The 23,792-nt window shown below is 43.7% G+C and overlaps 1 protein-coding gene across 1 annotated transcript in view; it reads left to right on the plus strand.

Moving 5' to 3' along the window:
• The first annotated feature begins 482 nt into the window (after positions 1-482).
• The window catches only part of LOC123462145 (aspartate aminotransferase, mitochondrial-like), a 66,643-nt gene continuing 43,333 nt past the window's right edge, over positions 483-23,792 (plus strand). The window contains exon 1 of the mRNA XM_045154462.1: positions 483-633. Coding sequence (XP_045010397.1) covers positions 483-633 — 151 coding nt within the window. The remainder of the gene's footprint in view (positions 634-23,792) is intronic.

Raw genomic sequence — 23,792 nt, forward strand, 5'->3', positions numbered from 1 at the left:
GGACTTCCTCCTTCTCAGACTTCACATTCTCTGAACAACATGGAAGCCGCAGATCCTATAGACAAGCCTTTATCTCAACTGCCAGGAGTGAGGCCTTCTCCAGGAGAACACACAGTTCTTCCAGCCCTTCTGCTTCTCCGTTACGGCCACTAAGGATGCAGCTGTAGCCAGCACGGCAGCTTGCAGGCAACACGGCAGCAAAGGGAGACCGCATGCAACTGAAGCAGCATCACTATGACAACCAGGCAGCATCACCATGAAAACCAACAGACTCACAGAAACACCCAACAGGAAAGTACGGAAAGCAGTTAGTATGTTCTCCAGCACGTCCAACTTCTTCTAACAAGGTTGAAGGATACCAAAATGTCTGAAACAGGGTGTCAGTCTAGGGGAAGCAAGTGACAGACGACAACAGCCCATTTGTCCAAGAGCTGCTCTGTGTACTCTGGAGCATGAAGGGAGCTTGCTCTCAGATGGGATCGATGGGAAAGGGGAAAGATTTGGGTGCTATGGGCTGTTACATGAACATAACAACCATTACACTATGGAAACCAGGATATGGCTGTACAGATATATTTCCCTCAGATGTCATTTCAGAAAAGCTAAATTTAGGTTGGAGAGCTGGTTTAGCAGGTAAGGTGTTTGCCTGCGAAGTCTAAGGACCCGTGTTCTACTCTCCAGATTCCATATAAGCCAGACACACAAAGGTGAGGCAAGCACAAGGCCACACATGCCCACTAGCTGGTGCAAGCATCTGGAGTTCAGTTACAGTGACTGAGGCCTTAGCACACCAATTCTCTCTCTCTTTCTCTCTCTCTCAAAAAAAAGAAAGAAAGAAAGAAAGAAAGAAAGAAAGAAAGAAAGAAAGAAAATCTAAATTTAAAAAAAAGGTAATAAAGAAAATGAACCTCCATCACCCACCTCCTCTTTATTGATATCCCAGCTTGCAACATCCTCTGGGCTGTATTTGCCAATAAAAGTGGAGATCTACTCTCCTGAGTGCATTTGGTGATTATAATTCCAGAACTGTCTCTTATGTCACATTGTGTACACAGAAAAGGAGGAGAGACAATGTATGATAATCATTTATACTTAATTAACTTTTCACTTCTGGCAGGTAAACATAGGTGACGGTATAGGATGAACTCTGCTTCCTGATTTGACATGCAAAAGGTTCTCTGAATATTCCACAATCCAATTGAGGAGGAAAGCTGCACTCTCTAATGTAACTTCTGTATTTATGAATATTGATGAACAAAAACTGCTTGGTTTATCATTAAAAATAAGTAAACGATGAAGAAATAAGTGATAAGCCCTGACCACGGGTCACTTCAAGTTGCTGGGCAGCTATTTCCTCTGAATGGAAGCATCCCCTCCAAGAGAGAAAAGCTGTCATCATATCCCGCCATGTCACTTTCTGGCAACATCCATGAATAGGAGGATCTAGTCCTTGGCATGGCAGTACTCCTATAATCCACATAGAAATTGGAGTCAGAAAGACTATGAGTTCTAGACCAGCCTGGGCCACATAGCAAGACCTGGTCTAGGGAACAAAGAAAAGTGATGGCATTTATCTTTATTCTTACTTTTTTTAATTTAAATGGTTTTATGACACCTTCCATAATTGTAAACAATATCCCTTGATAATTCCCTCCCTCTCCCCACCCTACTTTCCCCTTTGGAGCTCCACTCTCCATCACATCCCTCCCCCTCTCAATCAGTCTCTCTTTTATTTTGATGTCATGATCTTTTCCATCTATTATGATGGTCTCATGTAGGTAGTGTCTGCCACTGTGAGGTCATGGATATTCAGGCCATTTTGTGTCTGGAGGAGCACATTGTAAGGAGTCCTACCCTTCCTTTGGCTCTTACGTTCTTTCTGCCACCTCTTCCACAGTGGACCCTGAGCCTTGGTATGTGATAGATATTGCAGTGCTGAGCACTCCTCTGTCACTTTTTCCCAGCACAGTGATGCCTTCTGAGTCATCCCAAGGTCACTGCCATCTGAAAAGAGAAAGTTCTCTAACCAAAAGTGAGAGTAGCATTAATATGTGGGTATGAACATTAAGAGAAGAGCTTGCTGGGAAGTTTGGTGAGCACAGTATCTTTATTTTTTAATCCAGGCTGGCTTTGGCCTATAGAAAGTGAAAAACAAGACTTTGCCCTCTTCAAGCCTAGACCTAAAAGGACACTGGGGATTCCATATCTCTTATGTGGCTGATGAACTAACCCAAGCTAGCTTACCGGAGAATGAGACACAGCCAGCAATGAGTGACTTCTAGACCTCTTGGTCTCCAGAGGAGCCCTTGCTAAGTATAGCATCTAAGTGAGGCCAGTGGAGAAGAGTCAAGCCTGTCCCTCCGACTGAACCAAATCCTTGCACTTATGAGGTACACGCTTGGCTCACGGGGTGGTCTGGGAGCTGGAGAGCTATATCACCTCAGGGAAAAAAATAAAAATAAAACCAGACCTTCAAGCAAGTAGAAGAGGCCAAGTATGGTACTTAATGCGGGCTTTGATCAAACGGATATATGTATTCATGGTTTAAAAGCCAAGCAACTTTACAAGCTTTTCTATAAAAATAGCAGTCTTGGGCTGGAGAGATGGCTCAGCAGTTAAGCCACTTGCCTTCAAAGCCTAAGGACCTGAGTTTGGTTCCTCAGGACCCATGTAAAGCCAGATGCACAAAGTGGTGCATGTATCTGGAGCTCATTTGCAGCAGCTGGAGGCCCTGCCACGTCCATTCTGTTTGTCTCTCTTCCATCTCTGCTTGCAAATATATATATGGCAGTCTTTTACTTCTCTCTATGTCATGTAGAGAGCCTTTAACCTTTAACTTTTATTTTTGGTAGCATTTTTCCATCTTCGAAGTAACAAAAAAGGAGTGATACACCTGTGCACCTTTAGTTTGAGGCATTACTCACATCTGCCACAATCACAACAATCCTCTTTGCTAGCTGTCTTGCCCCCACCCCAAACACACTATACTTGGCCACCTGCTAGCTTTCCAACATATATCTTTCTGAAGATACATTTCCCCCAGCTTCCCACCTTCTCCCCTCTGGACATGGTTCCTCTTTATCTTTTGCAATTATTGCCTTGGGGTTGCTTTGTACTCTCAACCTGAAATTTTCCTTTCAGCTCTCTTCACCTATGATTCCCTGTTCCTTACAGCTTGGTTTTCTCTCTCCCTGATTAAATGCTAATGATGGTGGAGCAATCTTCCAATAAATGTGTGACAGAGTACATGAGAATGAATGTCTAAGAATGAATCATTCAGCTTTTACAGTTCCTTAATAGCCTGGCTGGATATAGAATTCTAGGTTGGTAATCACTTTTCCTCCAATCTTCAAAGGCATTGATCTATCATTGGCTTGTAGCTGCTGATAATGCCGTTTAAAAGTTCAACACCTGGGCTTGGGAAATGGCTTAGCAGCTAAGGCATTTGCCTGCAAAACCTAAGGACCCTGGTTCAATTCCCCAGGACCCATGTAAGCCAGATGCACAAGGGGGCATATGCATATGGAGTTCGTTTGCAGTGGCTAGAGGCCCTGGCACACCCATTCTCTCTTTCTGCTTCTTCCTCTCTCTCTTACTCAAATAAATAAATAAAACCTTTAATTAAAAAAAGTTCAGGGCTGGAGAGATGGCTTAGCGGTTAAGCGCTTGCCTGTGAAGCCTAAGGACCCCAGTTCGAGGCTCGGTTCCCCAGGTCCCACGTTAGCCAGATGCACAAGGGGGCGCACGCGTCTGGAGTTCGTTTGCAGAGGCTGGAAGCCCTGGTGCGCCCATTCTCTCTCTCTTCCTCTATCTGTCTTTCTCTCTGTGTCTGTCGCTCTCAAATAAATAAATAAATAATTAAAAGTGTGCTCAACCTGCCTTCTTTCTCCCCCAGCCTAAAAAAAAAAAAAAAAAAAAAAGTTCAACACCATTAGGCTTCTTGATCCTTTGTACATGACATTTGTTTTCTTTGTTTTTCCCTTCTGGAAGTTTCTAGGATCTTCCCTTTGACCCCAGTGTGGTAAAATTTCTCAATGAAAGGCACGTACGTACGTACAAAGAGAACATGAGAACTCGAGAACATGAGGGTTCCTTGGAGATAAAGATAAGCACACACAAAAGAAACACTCCACAGGAGAATTGGAAAAGAATCGGAGAACAGAAGCAAACATTCTCATAAAAATACTGGGAGACAAATGTGGAAAAAAAAAAAAAACAACTACAGTAAAATACAGAGAGAACCCCATCCAGGTTATTTCTGGTTACATTGGAGAATTTCCTTGGTTTCCTGGTGAGTCTGATCTGTGTGTTTTATATAAGGGCCAGATACCAACACAATTACTGGAAGCTTATTGGACTTATACTTTTAATGGAGGGTAATCAAGAGATACTCCATTACAGGATATTCAACATCAACATCTCTAGAGAAACCAAAACAGAAGAGAGTGACTGAGGAAGGCAACTGGTCTCACAAGACTGGACTGGTTTTTGAAAGAATAAGTTGTTCTGAGTTTAGCAGCTTTAGTTCACTGTCTCTTGTTCAGTGAATTCCCTTGTACATGTTATCACTGTGTGATATCATTGGGTGTGTTGCGACCCATCTTGTACCCAGTACAGACAGAGTACCACACAACATGGACAAACATTGAAGCCTCCAGAAACATGAGCCAAAATAAACTACCCAGTGTCAGATCTGTTTTTACAGGAAAAACAAAATAGGTCAAGATAGTTATGTTCCATCTACATTTAATTTATTGAGAGGTTTTGTAATAACAGCAAGCTGAAATTTTGCCAATGTTTTTCTGTATGTATTAAATGGCTCTGTATTTCTTTACTGTGGTTTACTGTATACATTGATTTGTATATGTTGAACCATCATTGCGACTCACTCAGTCATGATGTTTCAGCTTTTTAACATATTCCTGAATATTTTACATCAATGTTCATCAAGAATATTAGCCTGTAATTTCATTTCCTTGTATAGTCTAATGACAGAATCATTGTAATAATGATGGCCTGGCAAAATGAATTTGAAATTGGCCTTTCCTCTTTGGATTTTTTTTATTTGTTTGTTTGTTTATGGTTTGGGGGATTTTTTGTTTTTGTTTTTATTTATTTTTTATCATAGTAGGGTCTTGCTCTAGCCCAGAATGACCTGGAATTCATTATGGAGTCTCAGGGTGGCCTCAAACTCATGGCTATCCTCCAACCTCTACCTCCTGAGTGCTGGGATTAAAGACATGCACTACCATGCCTAGCATCATCTTCAGTCTTTGAAAGAATTTGATATGAATTATTCCTTAAAAGTTTGGAAGAAACGTTCAGTGAAAAAAGCTTTCTGGATCCTAGGCTTTTCTTTGTTGTGAGGTTATGGATTACTGATTGAGATTTCATAGTCATTACTGTCCTGTTCATATTTTCCATTTCTTTGTTTGTTTGTTTGTTTGTTTGTTTGGTTGGTTGGTTGGTTGGTTGGTTGGTTGGTTTTCCAAGGTAGGGTCTCACTCTAGCCCAGGCTGACCTGGAATTCACTATGTAGTCTCAGGGTAGCCTTAAACTCACAGTGATCCTCCTACCTCTGCCTCCCGAGTGCTGGGATTAAAGGTGTGTGCCACCATGCCTGGCCATATTGTCGATTTCTTTATGGTTCAATCATGCTATGTTCTTCAGGATGTATCTGTTTCTCTAGGTTATCCTACTTGTTGGCATATAACTGGTTATAGTATTATATAGTATTATCATCCTTGGATTTCTGTAATGTCTGCTATCATGTTTCCTCTTTTATTCATAATTTTGTTTACGTAAGGGTTCCCTATTTCTTGATTCAGGTAAGTGTTATCAATTTTAACTTTTTAAGTAACTAACTCACTGGACAAAGTGGCTCATACCATTAATGCCAGCCCTCAGGAAGCTGAGAGTGAAGGGTTACCATAATTTGGAGGCCAGCCTGGTCCACAAGAGTGAGTTCCAGGTCAGCTGTGGATAGAGAGAAGACCAAAATTACCAAAAGTAGAGATGAAAAGAGAGACATTACAACAGATACCAACAAAATTCAGAAAATTATAAGGACATACTTTAAAATCTACATTCTAGAGAGTTCTCAAAATAAGAAAAATAAATGGCTAATAAGCATCTAATAACATGTTCTAAATCCTTAGGCATCAGGGATATGCAAATTAAAACCACTTTGGGGTTCCATCTCACTCCTGTAAGAATGTGGTTACTGTGAAGAAATCAAATGACAATAAATGCTGGAAAGGGTATGGGAAAAGAGGAACCCATCTCCATGGTTGGTGGGAATGTTAACTGGCATAGCCATTGTGAAAATCAGTGTGGAGTTTTCTGAGACAGCTACAAATAGAATTACCATATGACCCAGCTATACCAGTGCTTGGCATTTACCCTAAGGACTCCACATATTGCTATAGAGATACTTGCTCATCTAATGTTCTGGTCACAAGCTAGGAAATGTCACCAACCTAAAAGCCTAGCAACTGATGAACAGCTAATGAAGATGTGGTGCACTTACACAATGGAGTTTTATTCAGCTGCAAAGAAAAACGAAATTATGAAATTTGCTGACAATGGATGGATCTGGAAAGGCTTATACTAAGTGAGGTAAACCAGGCTCAGAAAGTCATATTTCACAGAAATAGAAAAAAACTATGATATAATTGGTATAGTACCATAAAAGGCACCCAAATAGACAAAAGCAATCTGGAGTGAGAAAAATAAACAAAACTGGAGTCATCACACTATTAGATCTCAAAATATATTCTAATAATATTACAATTAAATCAACGAGGTACTACCACAACACCAGACTCATTACCTGATATTCCACAAGGGCAGAAAGCCCAGGAATCTACACTCTTACAGCCAACTGATCACCAACGAAGTTTCCAAAAATACATAGTGGGGAAAGCACCGTCTCTCTAGATATCCACATACCAAAGAATACAATCAGACCTCAGTCACATACAGAGCCATACTGCATGAAATAACAGCTAAAGACAGATTAGTGATTTACACATGAGACCTGAAACTCTAGAGCTACCAGAAATTAAACAAAAAAAAAAAATCAAAAAGGAAAAGAAGGAATCTCTTTCACCTTGGTCTGGCCAAAGTCATGATTCGTTTTTTGTTATAGTGTAGATCTTCAAATGTCTCCCAAATATATTGAAGGCTTGGTCTCCTGGGTAGTACCATTGGGAAAATAGGGAAAACACTGTGGGACATGGTTAGGTCACTGGGGTATGCCCTGCGCTGAATGAGCTCTTCCTCTTTTGCTCTGTAGAAGGCAGGTTTTGAACTAGAGAAATGGGATGGCATGAGACTAAAAATCTTCAACAAAGCAATCAGTAGAGTAAAGAGACAATCTGTAAGACAGGAGGAAATAGTTTCAAGCCGTATCTCTGACACCACTTAATATCCAAAATATATGAGGAACTCAACCAGCTTGATAATCAGAAAAATAATCCTAAAATGAGTGAAAGACCCAGTAGTCATTTCTCAATAAAAGATATACAAATTATGAGCAGGTATATGAAAAAATGCTCAACATAACCACTAGGAAAGTGCAAGTTAAAGTCACAGTGAAATAGTACTTTATAAAACAAACAAAAGATGGAAAATCTTATACATTTTAGCAGAAATGCAAATTAGTACAGCCACTATGGAAATTCCTGAAAAGTGACAAATAGATCTCCCACATACTCCAATAATTCCACTTTATAGATTACAAATGGATTTCTGCCAGTATTTGTTGAGGGCCTTTGCACTACATGTCATGCCAGAAGGCAGAGGGAAGGGCGAGAGAGCAGGAGGGCAACAAGAGGGGCTGGACTTCCCTTGACAACAAAGATACTCAACACATCACATTGTACCTGATTAAACTACCCACGCTTAGCTGGGCGCGGTGGTACACGCCTTTAGTCCCAGCTGATGTAGGAGGATCACTGTGAGTCTAAGGCCAGCCTGAGACTACATGATGAATTCCAGGTCATCTTGGGCTACAGCAAGACCCTACCTTGAAAACACAGAAACAAACAAACAAACAAAAAGATATACATGCTTAATATGCCTGCTGTTGTTTTTATTAATTTTTGTGAGATGTGGTTGATATAAGCTATTTTTCCCTGCTGTGTCTAAACACCTGACAAAGAAAATTTAAGGGAGGAAAGGTTTATTTCAGCATAGCGTTCACAGGGATAAAGTCCATCACTGCTGGCCATCATGAGACACGGCAGCAGGAGCATGGAACAGCTGGTCACATTCCGTCCACAGCGAGGAAGCAGAAGAGTAACAAGTGCCACTCAGCTCGCTTGCTCCTTCCCACGCAGTGCAGAACCACAGCCTAGGAACTCCCCCAAACATGCCCACAGCCTTGTTCCCATTGGCGATTCTCAATCCAGATGTGTTGGCAACGGACAATAATCATGGCAGGAGCTCACTGTTTAGCCCCAGTTGGCTCAAATTCGTGATTTTTTTTTCCTGTCTCAGCCTCTCAAATTGCTGGGGTTATAGGTGTGCGCCACCATGTTTGGCACCAATTATTGTTTGTTCAAACAGTGTGGTTGGGCTGGAGGGATGGCTTAGGGGTTAAGGTGTTTACCTGCAAAGCCAAAGGACCCAGGTTCAATTCCCCAGGATCCATGTTAGCCAGATACACAAGAGGGAGCATGTGTAAGGAGGTTGTTTGCAGTGGCTGGAGGCCCTGGCGTGCCCATTCCTTCTCTTTCTCTCTCCCTCTTTTTCTGTTAAATACACAAATAGATATAAATTTAAATAAATATTTTAAATAATGCACTGTAGGATAGTAAAAAAATGATTGGGATGTAGAAAAAATCTTGGACTCAATTTTTGCAATATACTCACTAAAACCATGGTGACAGTCCCATATCATAAGTTTCCCAAAGCAACAGTCTGTAAGAAAAGCAGCCGTCCTCTCTGCGCAACATGACCCTCCCCACACATACCCAGAGAAGCAAACTGTCCCCCCACCGAACAACACACTGAAATGCAAAATCACCAACTTTGTCTGTTACCACGGCAACCAACAGCATTAAGCCCTGATGCTAAAATTTCAAGCGCAGATGACATGAACTATTTATGTGTAATTGCATTTCATAAGGAGGAAGCGTTCATTTCATATGAAACGCGCCGAGTTTCAGGTGAGAAGGGAGTTTCTATCACACTGCTGTCAGGAAGGATGCGGCCAGGCTCTCTGGAAGCCCACTGCAGCCCCCCAGCCTGCATGTCGCTCCCCTGAGAAAAGCGAGAAATGAGATGACAGACAAGGGTCTGCCTTCCATGGCGGTGCCTGTCCTGATTTGAGCTGGATCGCTCTGAGGACCCTCCTCAGGAGCTCCAGCATTTACCTCCTCCCCGTGATCTTGCCACGCTCGTGCACCTGCTGGGTCCTGTCGCTGGCTGGACGCTGACGTAATCGGTCACCACGGCACGCCAGCATAGAAGGGACCACAGCTGGGGTCAAAGCAATGTTGTCTTGAAAGGGGTCAGATCTGGACGCCTGTGGAGACAGAGCTAGGGTGTCAGCAGAGGTCCTCTCCCATCAAGAAGGCGCTGAGACACTTCAGATGGGGCCATGTTGAATTCCCCCTCACCCAGAGGTTGTCTGTAGATATTCCAGTACCTTCTCCACAGACCGTCGTCCGTCCTCAGACAAGGCTGTGCAGTAAGAAGTGGGGGGAAGTTTCATGATCTACCTACCGAGCTTGAGTATGAAATGTCGCCCTCAGGCTCATGTATTTGGGTGGGGGAGAGGGGGCTCCAGTTGGTGATACAGTTTTGACAGCCTTTGGCAACTTTAGGAGGCAAAGTCTTGCTGAAGGAAGTGGGCTATCGAAAGACAAGCCTTGAAGTCTATAGGCCAGCTCTGCTTCAAGCCCTCTCACTGTTTCCTGACCTGCTCATATATGAGCAAGATTTCACACTACAGTCACAGTTCTCTCCCAGCAACATGCCTTATCTACCACAATGGGCTGTATTCCCTCAGGCCATGCGGTTAAATCTCCTCTGTGTAAGGGTACGGTAGTCTTTATGTCGTGGTCTGAGTTGTGATTTTTTTTTTTTTTTGAGGCAGGGTCTCACTCTAACCCAGGCTACCCTGGAACTGAAGCCCAGGCTGGCTCAAACTCACCATGATTCTCCTAGCTCAGTCTCCTGAGTGATGGAATTAAAGGGGTGATGCCACCACGCCTAGCCTACGTGAGGTAAAATCAATCCTTTCTTCTTTAAGTGGCCTTCATCAGGTTTTCTATCATAGCAACAGGAAAACTAACTAGTACATGACCCCGCTCTTGAGTACTAAGCACTCTTTCTGACCACCCTCTGGCATGGGTGCCAAGTGAATAGTCTTCAAGGATCAGTGACCTATAAAAGGAAAGCTACACTCATTCTGGCATTCAAACTTTGCCCAGCACCAGGAGAAGCTCTTATTCCACAGGCAAGTAAAATCTTGATTGTTCCTTTCATCATTTAAGCTTTCTGAGAAAAATAGGATGTTTTAATGATAATTTACCTAAATAATCTTGATCTCCTGGAAGAAAGAAAGGAATTACATGTGTGGAGCAGTGATTCATTCAAAGACAGCACTGGAGACCCTCCAGGGATGTAACTTGCTGCCTCCAGTACTTACAGGATGGGTGGAAGGAAGGCCACTGAAGACGTTAAAATCCCCTACCAGTGAGGCACACATGAGTGGATGAGTGACCAGATGAATGAACTAATGGTTTTCCAAGGAGAAAGGAATTACAGGATCACCAGAACTGGGAGGATCCTAAAGAAAATGGACAAGCTTTGGTGGACGCATGTCTAGGGTCAGGGAAAGAGCCAGAAATAGTCAGACTGGCTTTTCCATCTTTACTGGTTTCTTCTTGGGGTGAACCAAACTCATCTGAACTGCTTCAGCTGATCCATCCCGATGGAGCTTCACCCCACACAGCAGGGGAAAGGCCAGACGAGTGTAGTAATTTTCAGAACCTTCACAACTCACTTTCACTAGGGCTCTGTGTGCCCGTGAAGGGCTTTTTAGCAACCGTTTTGACAAGCCTCTTTGTTACACACCTGGTGTGCACACTTGTTGATCCTGCATGTGGCTATGGGAAGTCCACAGCCCATAGACACTCTGCTGGAATTGGCCGTAAGAACCCATGCCTACATTATGCAGCATAGACTCCCACCTTTTCCAGAACTATGATCCACACAGGTTCCTGGTGGTTGTATATATTAGTTTTAGGGATAATGTGGTCCTAAAATATTACTGGTTTCTATAGGCTTTCTCAGGCAAATCAGTCTTTTCAAACATGATTATGTTTCTGAAGACATTTTCCATCGGGCTGGCCAAAGTTCTTCATACTTGCACTGATGAAGCATGAGAGCTTAGTTAAGAAGTTCTCTTTTAGAGCCGGGCGTGGTGGCGCACAGCTCTAGTCCCAGCCCTCGGGAGGCAGAGGTAGGAGGACAGCTGTGAGTTCAAGACCAGCCTGAGACTACATAGTAAATTCCAGGTCAAACTAGGCTGGAGCGAGACCCTGCACTCACACTTGCTTGCACACACATGTGAACATACACACATGCGTGCCAGCACACTACTCACACGTTAAAAATTAAATAAAATAAGTACTGCAACTCACTTCAAACTGCTCATCTTAAAATTCCTTGCTGGGACTGAAGAGATGGCTCAGTTGTTAAAGACACTTGCTTAAAATTCCTTGCTACAGCAGAGGCAGGGATTCAGCCTGACCTGAGTGGAGGTCCTCAAAGGATGAAGGAACTCCTCAGGATGTTTGTGGCTGTTGTGGGCTGTTTCCTGCTGCACTGCCAAAAGTTCCATCTGCTGGGAAGGCTGAGGCAGGAGGATGGTTGCAGGATCATTTTAGAACATCTTGGGCAACACGGTCTAAGACTGTCTAAGAATTAAACACAAAAATGACTTCACTCCAAGACAACATAAGCTTAAGAAATTTTCTACTTTTACATATCTGTTTGCAAAATGTTTACACTCAGAGAAATGTTAAATGAAGTTCCCCCAAATAGAGCAAGTGAATATGAAAAAGAAAAGATGGGTTCCAACTAGCAAGAGCCATGAAAACGGGAAGCAAACCTTGTCTGTGACAAGCTAGAGGTAAGCAAGGGGCCAGCCATCCTATATCCATCTCAGTTCTTTAGGCATTTAATCAACTGTACATTGTGGGGCTGTCAGCCACTCCCAGTTGCTTCTCTGATATCACTACAATAACCATGACAAATTAAGAAAGGCACAGAGGAGCAGCAAGTGTGAAGCCAAGCGTTGCAGATGGAAAGAGGAGGTAGCAGACAGCAAGCCCTCAAACATCAGGAGGAGCCCTTCTGGTCTGGAAGCAATGCCAGCCATCTGGGCTCACAGCCCACTAGAAAGGAGAAATAAGCAAAGAATTCAACCCCACAAAATGGCCTGGATACACATGACCGTGCAGTGCCTGGCACTACCTACATAACACCATTATAAAAGGAGGAAAAGATGATGACATCAAAATAAAGAGAGTCTGGTTAAGAGGAGGCGGGAGCTGGGCGTGGTGGTACACGCTTTTAATCCCAACACTCAGGAGGCAGAGGTAGGAGGATTGCAGAGGCCACCCTGAGACTACATAATAAATTCCAGGTCAGCCTAAGCTAGTGTGAGACCCTACCTCGGAAAACTTAAAAAAAAAAAAAAAAGAGGGGAAGGAATATGATGGAGAGCAGAGTAAAGTGAGAGGGGAGAGAATTATCATGGTCTACTGTCCAAAATTATGGAAGTTGTCTATAACAAAAATTGAAAATAGGGTTGGAGAGATTGCATAGTGGTTAAGGCACTTGCCTGGAACGCCAAAGGCCCTCAGTGTGATTACCCAGGATCCACATAAATCAGATGCACAAGGGAGCGCATGTATCTGGAGTTCGTCAGCAGTGGCTGGAGGCCCTGCCCATTCTTTCTCTCTCTCTTCCTCTACCTTGTTCTCTCTAAATAAAGTAATTAGTTAATTAAAATAACATATTATAAAATTAGAGCTGGAGGGATAGGTTAATGATTAAAGTGTTTGCCTGCAAAGCCAAAGGACCCAGGTTTGATTCCCTAGGACTCATGTTAGCCAGGTGCACAAGGGGGCACACGTGTCTGGAGTTCATTTGCAGTGGCTGGAGGTCCTAGTGCACCCATTCTCTCTCTCTCTCCCCCATATTCCCTGTCAAATAAATAATAAAATATTTTTTAAATATTATAAAATTAAAAATAAAAATAAATAAATAAAAGAATTCAACTCCAAGCCAGACCTGGTGGTACAGACCTGTATTCACCAGCTACTTTGAAGGCTGAGATAGGAGAATCGTAAGTTCAACACCAGTCTGGGCTACAGAGAAAGTTGAAAGCCAGCCTGGGCACTCAGTATACCCTGTCTCAAAAAGTTTAAAAGAAAAACTGGGCATGGTGGCACACACCTTTAATCCCAGCACTTGGGAGGCAGAGGCAGGAGGATCACTGTGAGTTCGAGTCCACCCTGAGGCTACATGGTGAATTCCAGGTCAGCCTGGGCTAGAGTGAGACCCTACCTCGAAAAAGAAAAAAAAAAGTTTAAAAGAGGTGCTGGAGAGATGGTTCACTGGTTAAAAAAGAACGTTTGCAAGTCTTCCAGCCTGAGTTTCATCTCTCAGAACCCTCATAAAGCCTGATGCTAATTATAAAATAAGGGTTATGTTACTGACTCAGCCCAACTGCAAGTGTTCTGAGGACATGTAAGGTTTGCTATGATGTTAAAGTGAGTGGATATAATGAAGTTCTGACTTAGAATATTGAGATCTTAGGATGGGGTTATCGGGAGGGAAGCTTGAGTTAAATCAAGCACATCTGAATTGTATATTTAAATGCCACAAAGGTAACACATTGAATTATGAGGCCATATGTGAAAATTTCAAGGTCAAGCGTGGTCATTAAAACACTACAGAAATCACACCAAGTATATTTCTTCCTAGCTGTACCTCCTCTTAGTAATAAATACCCTCCATGAGTTAGGAACATTCCAGCTAACACTGAGGCCACCTAAGGGGACAAACAAGGAGAGGGGCTTGTGCCCACATCCTAAGGCCAGAAGGGAACCTCTGAAACCTGGCTTTCCCCCAGCTTCCATCCTACTAAATGTCACATTTCCTTTCTCATAATTAATCCATTTGACAAATAATAAAACTATTTTTAAAGTAAAATAAATCAAGATGATGCTGTTTTCTCCCTCCCTCCCTCCCTCCCTCCCTCCCTCTCTCTCTCTCTCTCTCTCTCTCTCTCTCTCTCACTCTCTTTCTCTCCCTCTTAGTGTCTTAATGTCTGCCATTAATCACAGATGACTCAAGTCTTAAACAGAAGTATCAGGCTACAAAGTGAAAACTTCAAACTGCTCTCTGTACTCTACCATTAAGGTGCTGGAATTGATTTGTCATTTTAAAAAGAGATATTTTATATGTCTAGAAAGGGGAAGATCAATGTTAAAACCACTAATTGGAAGAAGAAATCAAGAAGTAGAAGAGAATGAATTCCTTTTTCACTCAAAAAAAGAAAAAAAAAGACACCTTCACTGAATGCCTTACTTAGTACTGTATGGGACAGGGGAGAGCATCAGAAATATGCAAACAGCATAAGTATTAACTAACACACCATTGTACACAGCTTTGCATCAATGAGATAAACAACCAACCAAACACAGTTTAGGGGAGAAAGGGATTTCAAGCTTACAGATCCAGGAAAAGTTCCATTAATCATGGAAGAAGATGGCTCTCATTTAGAAATCCAAACAAGGAGAGAGAGAGAGAGAGAGAGAGACAGAGAGAGAGAGAGAAAACGAACCACCACAAATGCCAAAAGCAGTACATGCAAAATTAGCAGCAAGCAAGAAACCCCCCCCCCACACACACACACACAAACCCTCACACCTCAAAATCTCTCAGCATATATTTGGGATAAATTCCTATCTGCCCTCAGTGACACCTCCTCCAGCCAGATGGCTGGAGATCCAAGTTATAAGCATTAATAAAACACCTGAGTTTATAGGGGACTTACATTCAAACTACCACATCCCACCCCCTGCCCCCCAATAGACTCAAGACAATTGTGAATTGTTTTCAGTTCAACTTCAAAGGTTCCCTATAGTCGCCGGACGGACATGGTGGCACATGCCTTTAATCCCAGCACTTGGGAGGCAAAGGTAGGAGGATCGTCATGAATTCGAGGCTACCCTGAGACTACATAGTGAATTCCAGGTCAGCCTGGGCTACAGTGAGACCCTACGTCAAAACACAAAAGAAAACAAAACAAAATTATTAAAGGGAAAAATAATGTATTAGTTACTTTTATGGTTGTTATGACAAAATTTCTGACAAAGGCAACATAAAAAAGGAAGGGTTAATTTTGACTCGCAGTTTTAGGGTATCACATCATGGAAGTCGTGTCAGCAGGGGCATGAGGTGATTGGTCACACTGCATCCAGCCAGTAAATGAAAAGCAATGAATGCTGGTGTTCTGCATGCTTTCTCATGTTTTTTTTTTCTTTTTATTCACTCTGGGACCCCAGCCCATGGAATAGTTCCACCTCAATAAACCCAATCCAGAAATCCTTAATAGACTTGCCTGGGATAGCTCCTGACAACAGGAAACTCACCAGCCCAAAGTGTCAATATTGTCCAAAATGAGAAGCCCTGTTCTAAGAAATAACCAGAAAATATGTATACTGATGTGTGGTTTTGCCTGTTTACTATGTTTATGATGGTGAAAAAAAGTGTCTAAGCATCCATCCAAAACATCACATACTACAAATCAATATAATGGTTGATTTACCAAAATGACACACTGCACATTTTGCTTTAAAATATTTTTTTTATTTACTTATGAGAGAGAGGGGTATAGAGAGAAAATGGCGTGATGGTGGGCATGCCATGGCCTCCTGCCACTGCAAACAAACTCCAGACACGTATGCTACTTTGTGTATCAGGATTTACATGGACAGTGGGGAATCAAACCTGGGCCATGAGGCTTTACAAGTAAGTGCCTTTAATCACTGAGCCATCTCCCCAACCCCCGCACTATCCATCTCTATTTATATCACCCAGTAGTGACCAGCACTGACCTGTGCTTTATACCAGCCTTGCTTGTCAAACTTTGTTCACAGATCCTCAGTTCTTAGAATGAAGTCTAGCTCATGGCTGGTGCTCAATGTGTCTTTTTTTTTTTTTAATTTGATTTATTAGTTTTCTTTTCATCAAATACAGGCAGTTTGGTACCATTGTTTAGGCTCATCTATGATCTACCCCCTCCTATTAGACCCTCCTTGTTGATGTAAATGGGTCGTGCATTGTGGAGTTAGCCCCCAGTTATTGGTATGCTAAATGTCTCTGCAAATCATGACCCAACATGTGACTCTGACATTCTTTCCGCCCCCTCTTCCACAAAATTTCCCTGAGCCATGTTGGGTTCATTTTTGGTCTGCTTCAGTGCTGAGGTGTTGGGGGCCTCTGAGGCTCTGGCTCTCTGATTTGGTAGGAGTTGATTTTTCTCTGCGTTGGTCTCCTTCCCCTTTGTGCTGGTATCTGGTTCACAGGAAAACATCACCCTTGCTTGTTTCACCAATTGTCCTTAGTTTCAGTTGGGCCCCTTTTGAGGTCTGTTGGGGCAGCTCTCTCCATAGGATCTGCATCTATCTTTTTCTCCCTGGTATCTGGAGTGCAGCTAGGCAGTCGCCATCTTGGCCGGAAGTCTCTTTTTTTTTCTCAATGTGTCTTTAATGAATGAATATCTATGGAAAGCCACTAAATTTCAAGTTTATATGATGACATTCTGGATTTTATATATTGGGAACATTACACTCAATAAGTCGAAAAAATGATGATTGTTAACAGCAAATTTAGAACGTTTCAATGTATTAAACAAATAAACATAGAAATATGATATAAAAATAAGTTGAGATGAGATCCATCAAATAGTTAGCAGTGTTTGTCTTTGGGAGTGGGTGTAATACATAATTTTAATTTATTTTGCATGTGGCCTCCATTTTTATTTTTATTTGGTTTTACTTATATTCTGGGCTTTTTTGAGGTAGGATCTCCCTGTAGCGCAGGCTGACCTGGAATTTACTAGGTAGTCAGTCTCAGGCTGGCCTCAAACTCACAGTGATCCTCCTACCTCTGCCTCCCAAGTGCTGGTATGAAAGGTGTAGGCAGCCATGCCTGGCTCCATTTCTTTTTAATAATAAGCACAAGGTATTCTTCCCATTAGCAAAAAATTAAAACCAATGCAGCTACTTCCATTTAGGATTTTTTTCACTGTGTTGCTATCATTCAATTTGGAAAACCATTAATTAAATATGCAAGATGCTTTCATTGAAATGCTTTCGCTGTCCTGGAGTTATTCATTTCAGTCTCTGACATGAAGAAAAAAAAACCTTTTCCAAAGAAATCCAAACCTACTTAAGAAATTCCAACATTAACAGTTTTCCGCCATAGCCACAGGAGTTAGCGGGCCACTGCTGGTGCGGTTATCAATATCCGGTGCTTTCAAGTTCGATGAACAACAGGCCCCCTTAGTACCCAGCGATCCTCCTGCTTCTGAGATTAACTGGCTAACACTTCTGGCTGTGCAGGGCTGTGGGGGGACAACTCTGTCAGTCAGCGATCAAAGGCTAATGGAAGAACAAGCCCCTATCCTGCTCTCCCTCCAAATGCTAAAAAGCTGTCATTGTCTTGAAGGTTCCTGAAAATAGCAATGAAAATCATTCTATCTTTTGGGCTCAAAAGAAAAATCCCCAAGTACAATTTTTTCACCTGAGAGCGGTCTCTTTTTGTACCATTTTTTTTTTTTCTGTTGCTTGTTCCCTGTGACCTCTAATTTGATAGTGAGTTGTCCTGGGCTGGCTACCCGTCAAATCTGTCTAGAATAACATAGATGGGTAGGAAGACCCGAAAGTGGGGCATCCCGGCTCCGATTCCTACAGGGCTGGCGTGCCTCACACTCGGCCATCCCATCTCAGATGGACGTAAGCATACACGTGGGTCCTAGGTGTCATGTCTCCCAAGTCTGAAGAAGAAAATGCGAATTCCAATTTTTATTTAAGTTCCTGTGATCTCCCCCGCCCCCTCTGTCACTACTTAGTTTAAAAGAAAAAAAAAACATTTTGAGGGCCAAAGTGCAACAAAGCATGTTTTGTGGGAAAGAACTGGCTACACCTAAGCACCCTATGGAAGTTTAACATTGGCTCCAAAGCTTTCTACTCCAAGAGTGGCCCCTAAACAAAAGGACAAGCTATTATCCCCAAATCCACAGGGATTTAATTTATTGGTCATCATATCTCAAAACTTTCTTAATACATTCCAGAAGGAGAGGCCTCACCGAAGACTAAGTTGTCATTTTCCCCAACTCACTCCGGTTTTGGAAGTCACATTACATTCCCAAATTAATTTTCTCCTCTAGTCAGCTGGATAATCAGGGAACAGCCCTTGTTCCTAGGAAGGATGCTTAGGAAAACATTCAAAGATGCCCATGGCCTGGATTCTCCAACCCCACAATGCCCTGAATTTCAAGGGAAAAAAAAAAAAAAGGAGCCAGAGTGTCTCTAAAGCCAGGCCACCTGGAGCAGAGATGAAAGACTCCCGTGCAGCAGGCCACCAGCACCCACAGTGAGGTACTGTTTGTACAGCCTTGGTAAATGCTGGTTCTTACCCCGCCAGGCGCCCTAGAGCCCCACCTGAGTGTAAGAAGGAACACACATTCAAACTGCCACAGCCACTTACATGCAACGTCTGACCTACAGTCCCAAATTCCTATGGCTTGCTGCCCAGTGCGTTCCCCTTACCCTAAAGCTGACCGCATCAAATGCTTGAAGCACATCTCCAGATTCCCTCTGCCTTAAAGCTCCTTTAGCCTCCAGAGCGTTGAGGAACAAAAGCAAATCTCTCCTTAAGCCGGAAGGATCCAACACAGTGATGACAAATGGGAAACTGTGGTGTTTAATAAAAAACAGTCATTGAACATATGGCATCTTTTAATCCTCCAGCAAACTCCACATCCCCCCCCCTTCTTACAGAGGAGGAAATAGAAGCATAGAGAGATTGCCAAATTAAAAACAAAATGAAAAGCTTTCTTAGAGAAGGTGAGTTTTCAGTTGAGACCAGAAGTCTGGGCACGGGGGCACCAGCAATGAGCAGCACGTTTAGGAAAGAAATTGACCCAAACCAACCTTCCCAAAGCCCACATCAGAAGCTACAAGCACCAACATGCAGTGTAGGTAAGTCTGCCCTGGAAGGCTTTGGCAAGTGTCATCCAGAGAATGAGCTCCTCCCAGGACAAAACGCTTAGCGCGAGATGGAAGCTGGGCTGAGGAAACCAGGGAAGTGGCAGCCCAGAAACAGAACTGCAAATCCTACGGAAAGGAGTCCACAACCTGCTGGGACAGGAAAGGACCTCCCGTGCCTCTCTCACTATGACTGGAGCCAGTGGCGGACAGATAGGAGCCAGCGCGCAGGGCTTGGAGGAACCCCTGGCTTTCCTCCCTCTGGCTCACGCCACTCCACGCATCTAGGGGCGAATGCCAGCCGCTCTCCCTCATCTTTACAGAAATCTCATACAGCTACTTGGCCAAAGTATGGGGAGAGGGGGCGTGATAGGCAGGACATTTCTGAGTTCTTGGCAGGATGACAGGCCTTCCTGATCAGTCCCTGTGATTGTCACCTAATTTGTAAGACCAGTCATGCCCCCGCCAGGGTCTATTACAGACTCCTGCATTCAGTTCCTCATTACACAGATCTTCTGGACTTGCAACAGAGAAGACCCTCGAAGAAAGAAACCAGTTGAAAGGAACAGTTCCTGCTCCAACCTCAGGGCAGACACTCATGCCGGGCCACCAGAGGAAGGTTTCTGTGCCTGCTTTGGGGTTGGAGAGGCTGCTCCTCCCTCCAAGACCTACTGCTCCAAGTTCTACTGCCGAAGGGCTTCTCGTGTCTGCTCTCCCAAAGCCAGCCTGGGGACTTGAGCTGTAACGCTCAACCAGACCTCTCTGGACAGGTGTCCTGGGACCTTTCAAGAATGACAGCTATAGGGCTGCAGAGATGGCTTAGCTGTTAAGCGCTTGCCTGTGAAGCCTAAGGACCCCAGTTCGAGGCTCGATTCCCCAAGAACCACGTCAGCCAGATGCACAAGGGGGCACACGCATCTGGAGTTCTTTCGCAGTGGCTGGAGGCCCTGGCATGCCCATTCTCTCTCTCTCCCTCCCTCTTTCTCTCTCTGTCTGTTGCTCTCAAATAAATAAAAATAAAAATAAATATTTTTTTTTAAAAAAAAGAATAACAGCTATAACCACCTTTGCTCTCCTGGCTGGCCAACCTGCAGCTACCAGGAGTTCAGGATTTTTGTTTGTTTGGGGTTTTTTTTATTTTGTTTTGTTTCCTTGTTTTGTTTTTGGAGGTAAGGTTTCCCTCTAGCCCAGGCTGACCTGGAATTCACATACATAAACGGAGTATGGAGGCTGCAAAAGAGGGATCATACGCTTGTATCTGATAGCAAGTACCCACAAAAGCTTCCACCAGAACCACAACCTCAACCTTACACAGAACATCCTTCAAGGAGTGACAAAACATGGCCTGTCCAACCTACACCCAAAGCTGAGGCAGGATCGAGAGATGAGAGAAGTCGTGATGTGGAGAGAAGATGACAGGACAGGACAGGAGAGAAACTCTGATCCCATGACCTTATCTGCTTTCTGCTGGAAAAGGCAGGAACCCTCAGGTGCCACTGGGGAGCCCAAATCCCTTGAGGTGCCTGTAATACACCCACACTTCCGTATGTCTTACTTTGTCAGTAACTAACTAGGGGAGCCCAAGTACAAGCGCACTTTTCTGTCTTTCTTTGTCCCGGCACCCTGCTCTTTGCACTTTTAAAAATATTTATTTATTTATTTATGAGAGAGAGAAATGGAGAGAGGCAGACAGAGTAAGAATGGGCATACCAGGACCTCCTTTCACTGCAAATGAACTTTAGACACACGCACCACTTTGAACATCTGGCTTTACGTGGGTACTGGGGAACTAAACACGAGTTGTCAGTCTTTGCAAGCATCTCCCCAGCTCTCTTTCTACTTTTTAACAACTCCTCCAATCACCACTGACAAAGCCACTTCCATTACACATCTTTGTGGCCAACAATTATTGTTTGAAAATGATATATTGGAACATATATTTTGCCTTTCAAAAACTTGCCTCCCCCTCCAATAGGAACAGTTTAGTCTGACACTCACATTCCCGTTGTAATGTGACTCCTGAGCAAACTTATTAATCTTTGGAACATCTCTGTTATTCATGTTGACACTGCAGGATGCTTCTTTAACAAGCAACAGATTTGAGAAAAGGAAAGAAGGCCTTGTCTACACTACAAGAAAGGACAGAGCCAGCCACTGCTAGCCTCAGAAGTAGATTGTGTCTGGGAAACTCTCTCCGCATAGCCTTCCAGCAAACAACCTCCCGTCCACCTATTAACGAGGTGCACCCTACTATCTCAGAAGGCAAAACCACAGCAGAAACTAGGATGAAACGCTGACCTTGGAATGACCAAGACCCCACTTTTTTCTTGTTATTCTGTGCAACAGCAAACTTCCAAGAGTTTGACTGGGGCGAACCACAGATGCCTGTCTAGGATGGTTTTGGGGACCAAAGGAAAGGACCCAGTGACGGTAACACCTTACGGAAGGAAATTAAATACTTAGGTCCAGGAGCAGGTAGCAGAGGGCAACACCCCCCACCCCCCCCACCCCCACCCCCACGTCTGAATACACCTCTGGACAGCCCATGGGCTGAGGAAGCGCTGTTTGCTCGGGGAATACCTCCATGGTGGAAGGGTTAAGGATTTTTTTTTTTCCTGCTCAAATATTATGTAACTTTATGTATCATTACAGCACTCCCTTCTTTTCTTCATTTTAGCATGCTATCATTTCTTTCTTTTCCTCCCCCCGGCCCACCTTTTGTCTTGTTTACTTCTCATGTCATATTTAGTCCTGGAAATCAAACACTAAATTGTGGCCTCCGTCCAGACATTCGTACAAGTCAACAAATGAAAAGAAAAGCTTCGAAATAATCCAGAAAGTAGCTCTCGCTTTATTTTTGCACATTAGTCATAGTGGTAATGAAATGCTTCAAAAGCTGAAAGAGAAAAATTCCAGGGTGCATTTAATAACCTAAGCCTGCGTTACCTGTCCACCTCTCTGCCAGACGAGAATTGAAATCCTACAGTGACTCCCAAGACCACAACTGGTCACAGAGGGAAGGAGAGTTCCTCTTCCAGAATCGGGGTGCTTCGTTAAGCTGTCTTAACCTCTCACGCACAGACAGCTATACTGATGCTGGGGAGGAGTTGTGGGAACTCACACGTGACTGCTCGTTCAGAAAGGTGTTCTCCTGCCCGGCGTGGTGGCGCACGCCTTTAATCCCAGCACTCGGGAGGCAGAGGTGGGAGGATCGCCGTGAGTTCGAGGCCACCCTGAGACTCCATAGTGAATTCCAGTCAGCCTGGGCCTCAGTAGACAATGGCAGAATCCACACTATGGTCTTCTCCACAGGGACAGACTGGAGATCACATGTAAGTTTAGGACTCTGCTCAAAGGTTGCTGCCATATTCAAACAAATCACTAGTGATTACCAAGTGAATAAGCAAAGTCAGTTTTGAATACACACAAAAAATGCTTTTGAACCCCAAAATTGACACCTTAAGGAATAAGGAGTTTCTTTAAATATATATATAATTTAATATATATATGATTTATTTGACAGGGAGAAAAAGGAAGAGAGAGAGAATGGGCACACCAGGGCCTCCAGCCACTGCAAACGAACTCCAGACGCTTGCGCCCCCTTGTGCATCTGGCTAACGTGGGTCCTGGGGAATCAAACCTGGGTCCTTTGGCTTTGCAGGCAAGTGCCTTAACCGCTAAGCCATCCCTCCAGCCCAGGAATGAGAAATTTTAAGGCAGTAAAGGACATGGGCATCCAGCTCCCCACCCCCAAGCACAACAGCCTTGGCCGCATTGATAGAAGATGATCCTCCCCTTGCGTGTGCACTGCCTAGGGCCGGGGAGAACGGCTCCCTGGCGGCAGGAGCGCAGAGGCTTAATGAGCTAACGTTTTCAAAAGTTTTCTGAGGGCTTTGATGAGAGCAGCTGTAGCTCTGCATGTCTGGAGTGGAAACAGTCTCTTGTCCACCTTCTCCCTCCCCCTTCTCTCCCCCTCTGTCTCTCTCTCTCTCTCCTCTGTTTCTCCTGAAACTCCCTCCCATCTAGCTAGAATTAAGAAACTCACAAGGTGGCCTCTCCAAGAGGTAAAGAAAGTGGCTTGTAAGCCTTGGCTCCTTTCTTTCCTTTGCCTAATGTACCTTGGCAGATTTTGCCCAAAATGCATCATCAGGGGCACATGTGGCCCTGCTACAAAGCTGTTGAGAAACCTTCCTGCTGGAAAATGAATGTAAATAGATTCCAATCAACAGGAAGAGCTAAATTAGAGCCAAGTTCAGCATGCTTCAAAGGTATTGCTATTCCCCCCACCACCACACCACCCCCATGTGCGTACCCAACTCAGCACAGTGAAAGGCCTCTGGCCTTGGAAGGGGCAGGACAAAAAGAGCTGCTCGAGCCAGCCCTGGAGCAGAACCAGAAAGCTTCTCAATCATTTTTTAAAATATTTTCATTTATTTGAAAGAGACAGGCAGAAAGTTAGTATGGGCATGCCACGGCCTCTTGTGCTGT

The sequence above is a fragment of the Jaculus jaculus genome, chromosome 7, assembly GCF_020740685.1.
Source record: "Jaculus jaculus isolate mJacJac1 chromosome 7, mJacJac1.mat.Y.cur, whole genome shotgun sequence".
In the NCBI taxonomy this organism is placed as follows: Eukaryota; Metazoa; Chordata; class Mammalia; order Rodentia; family Dipodidae; genus Jaculus; species Jaculus jaculus.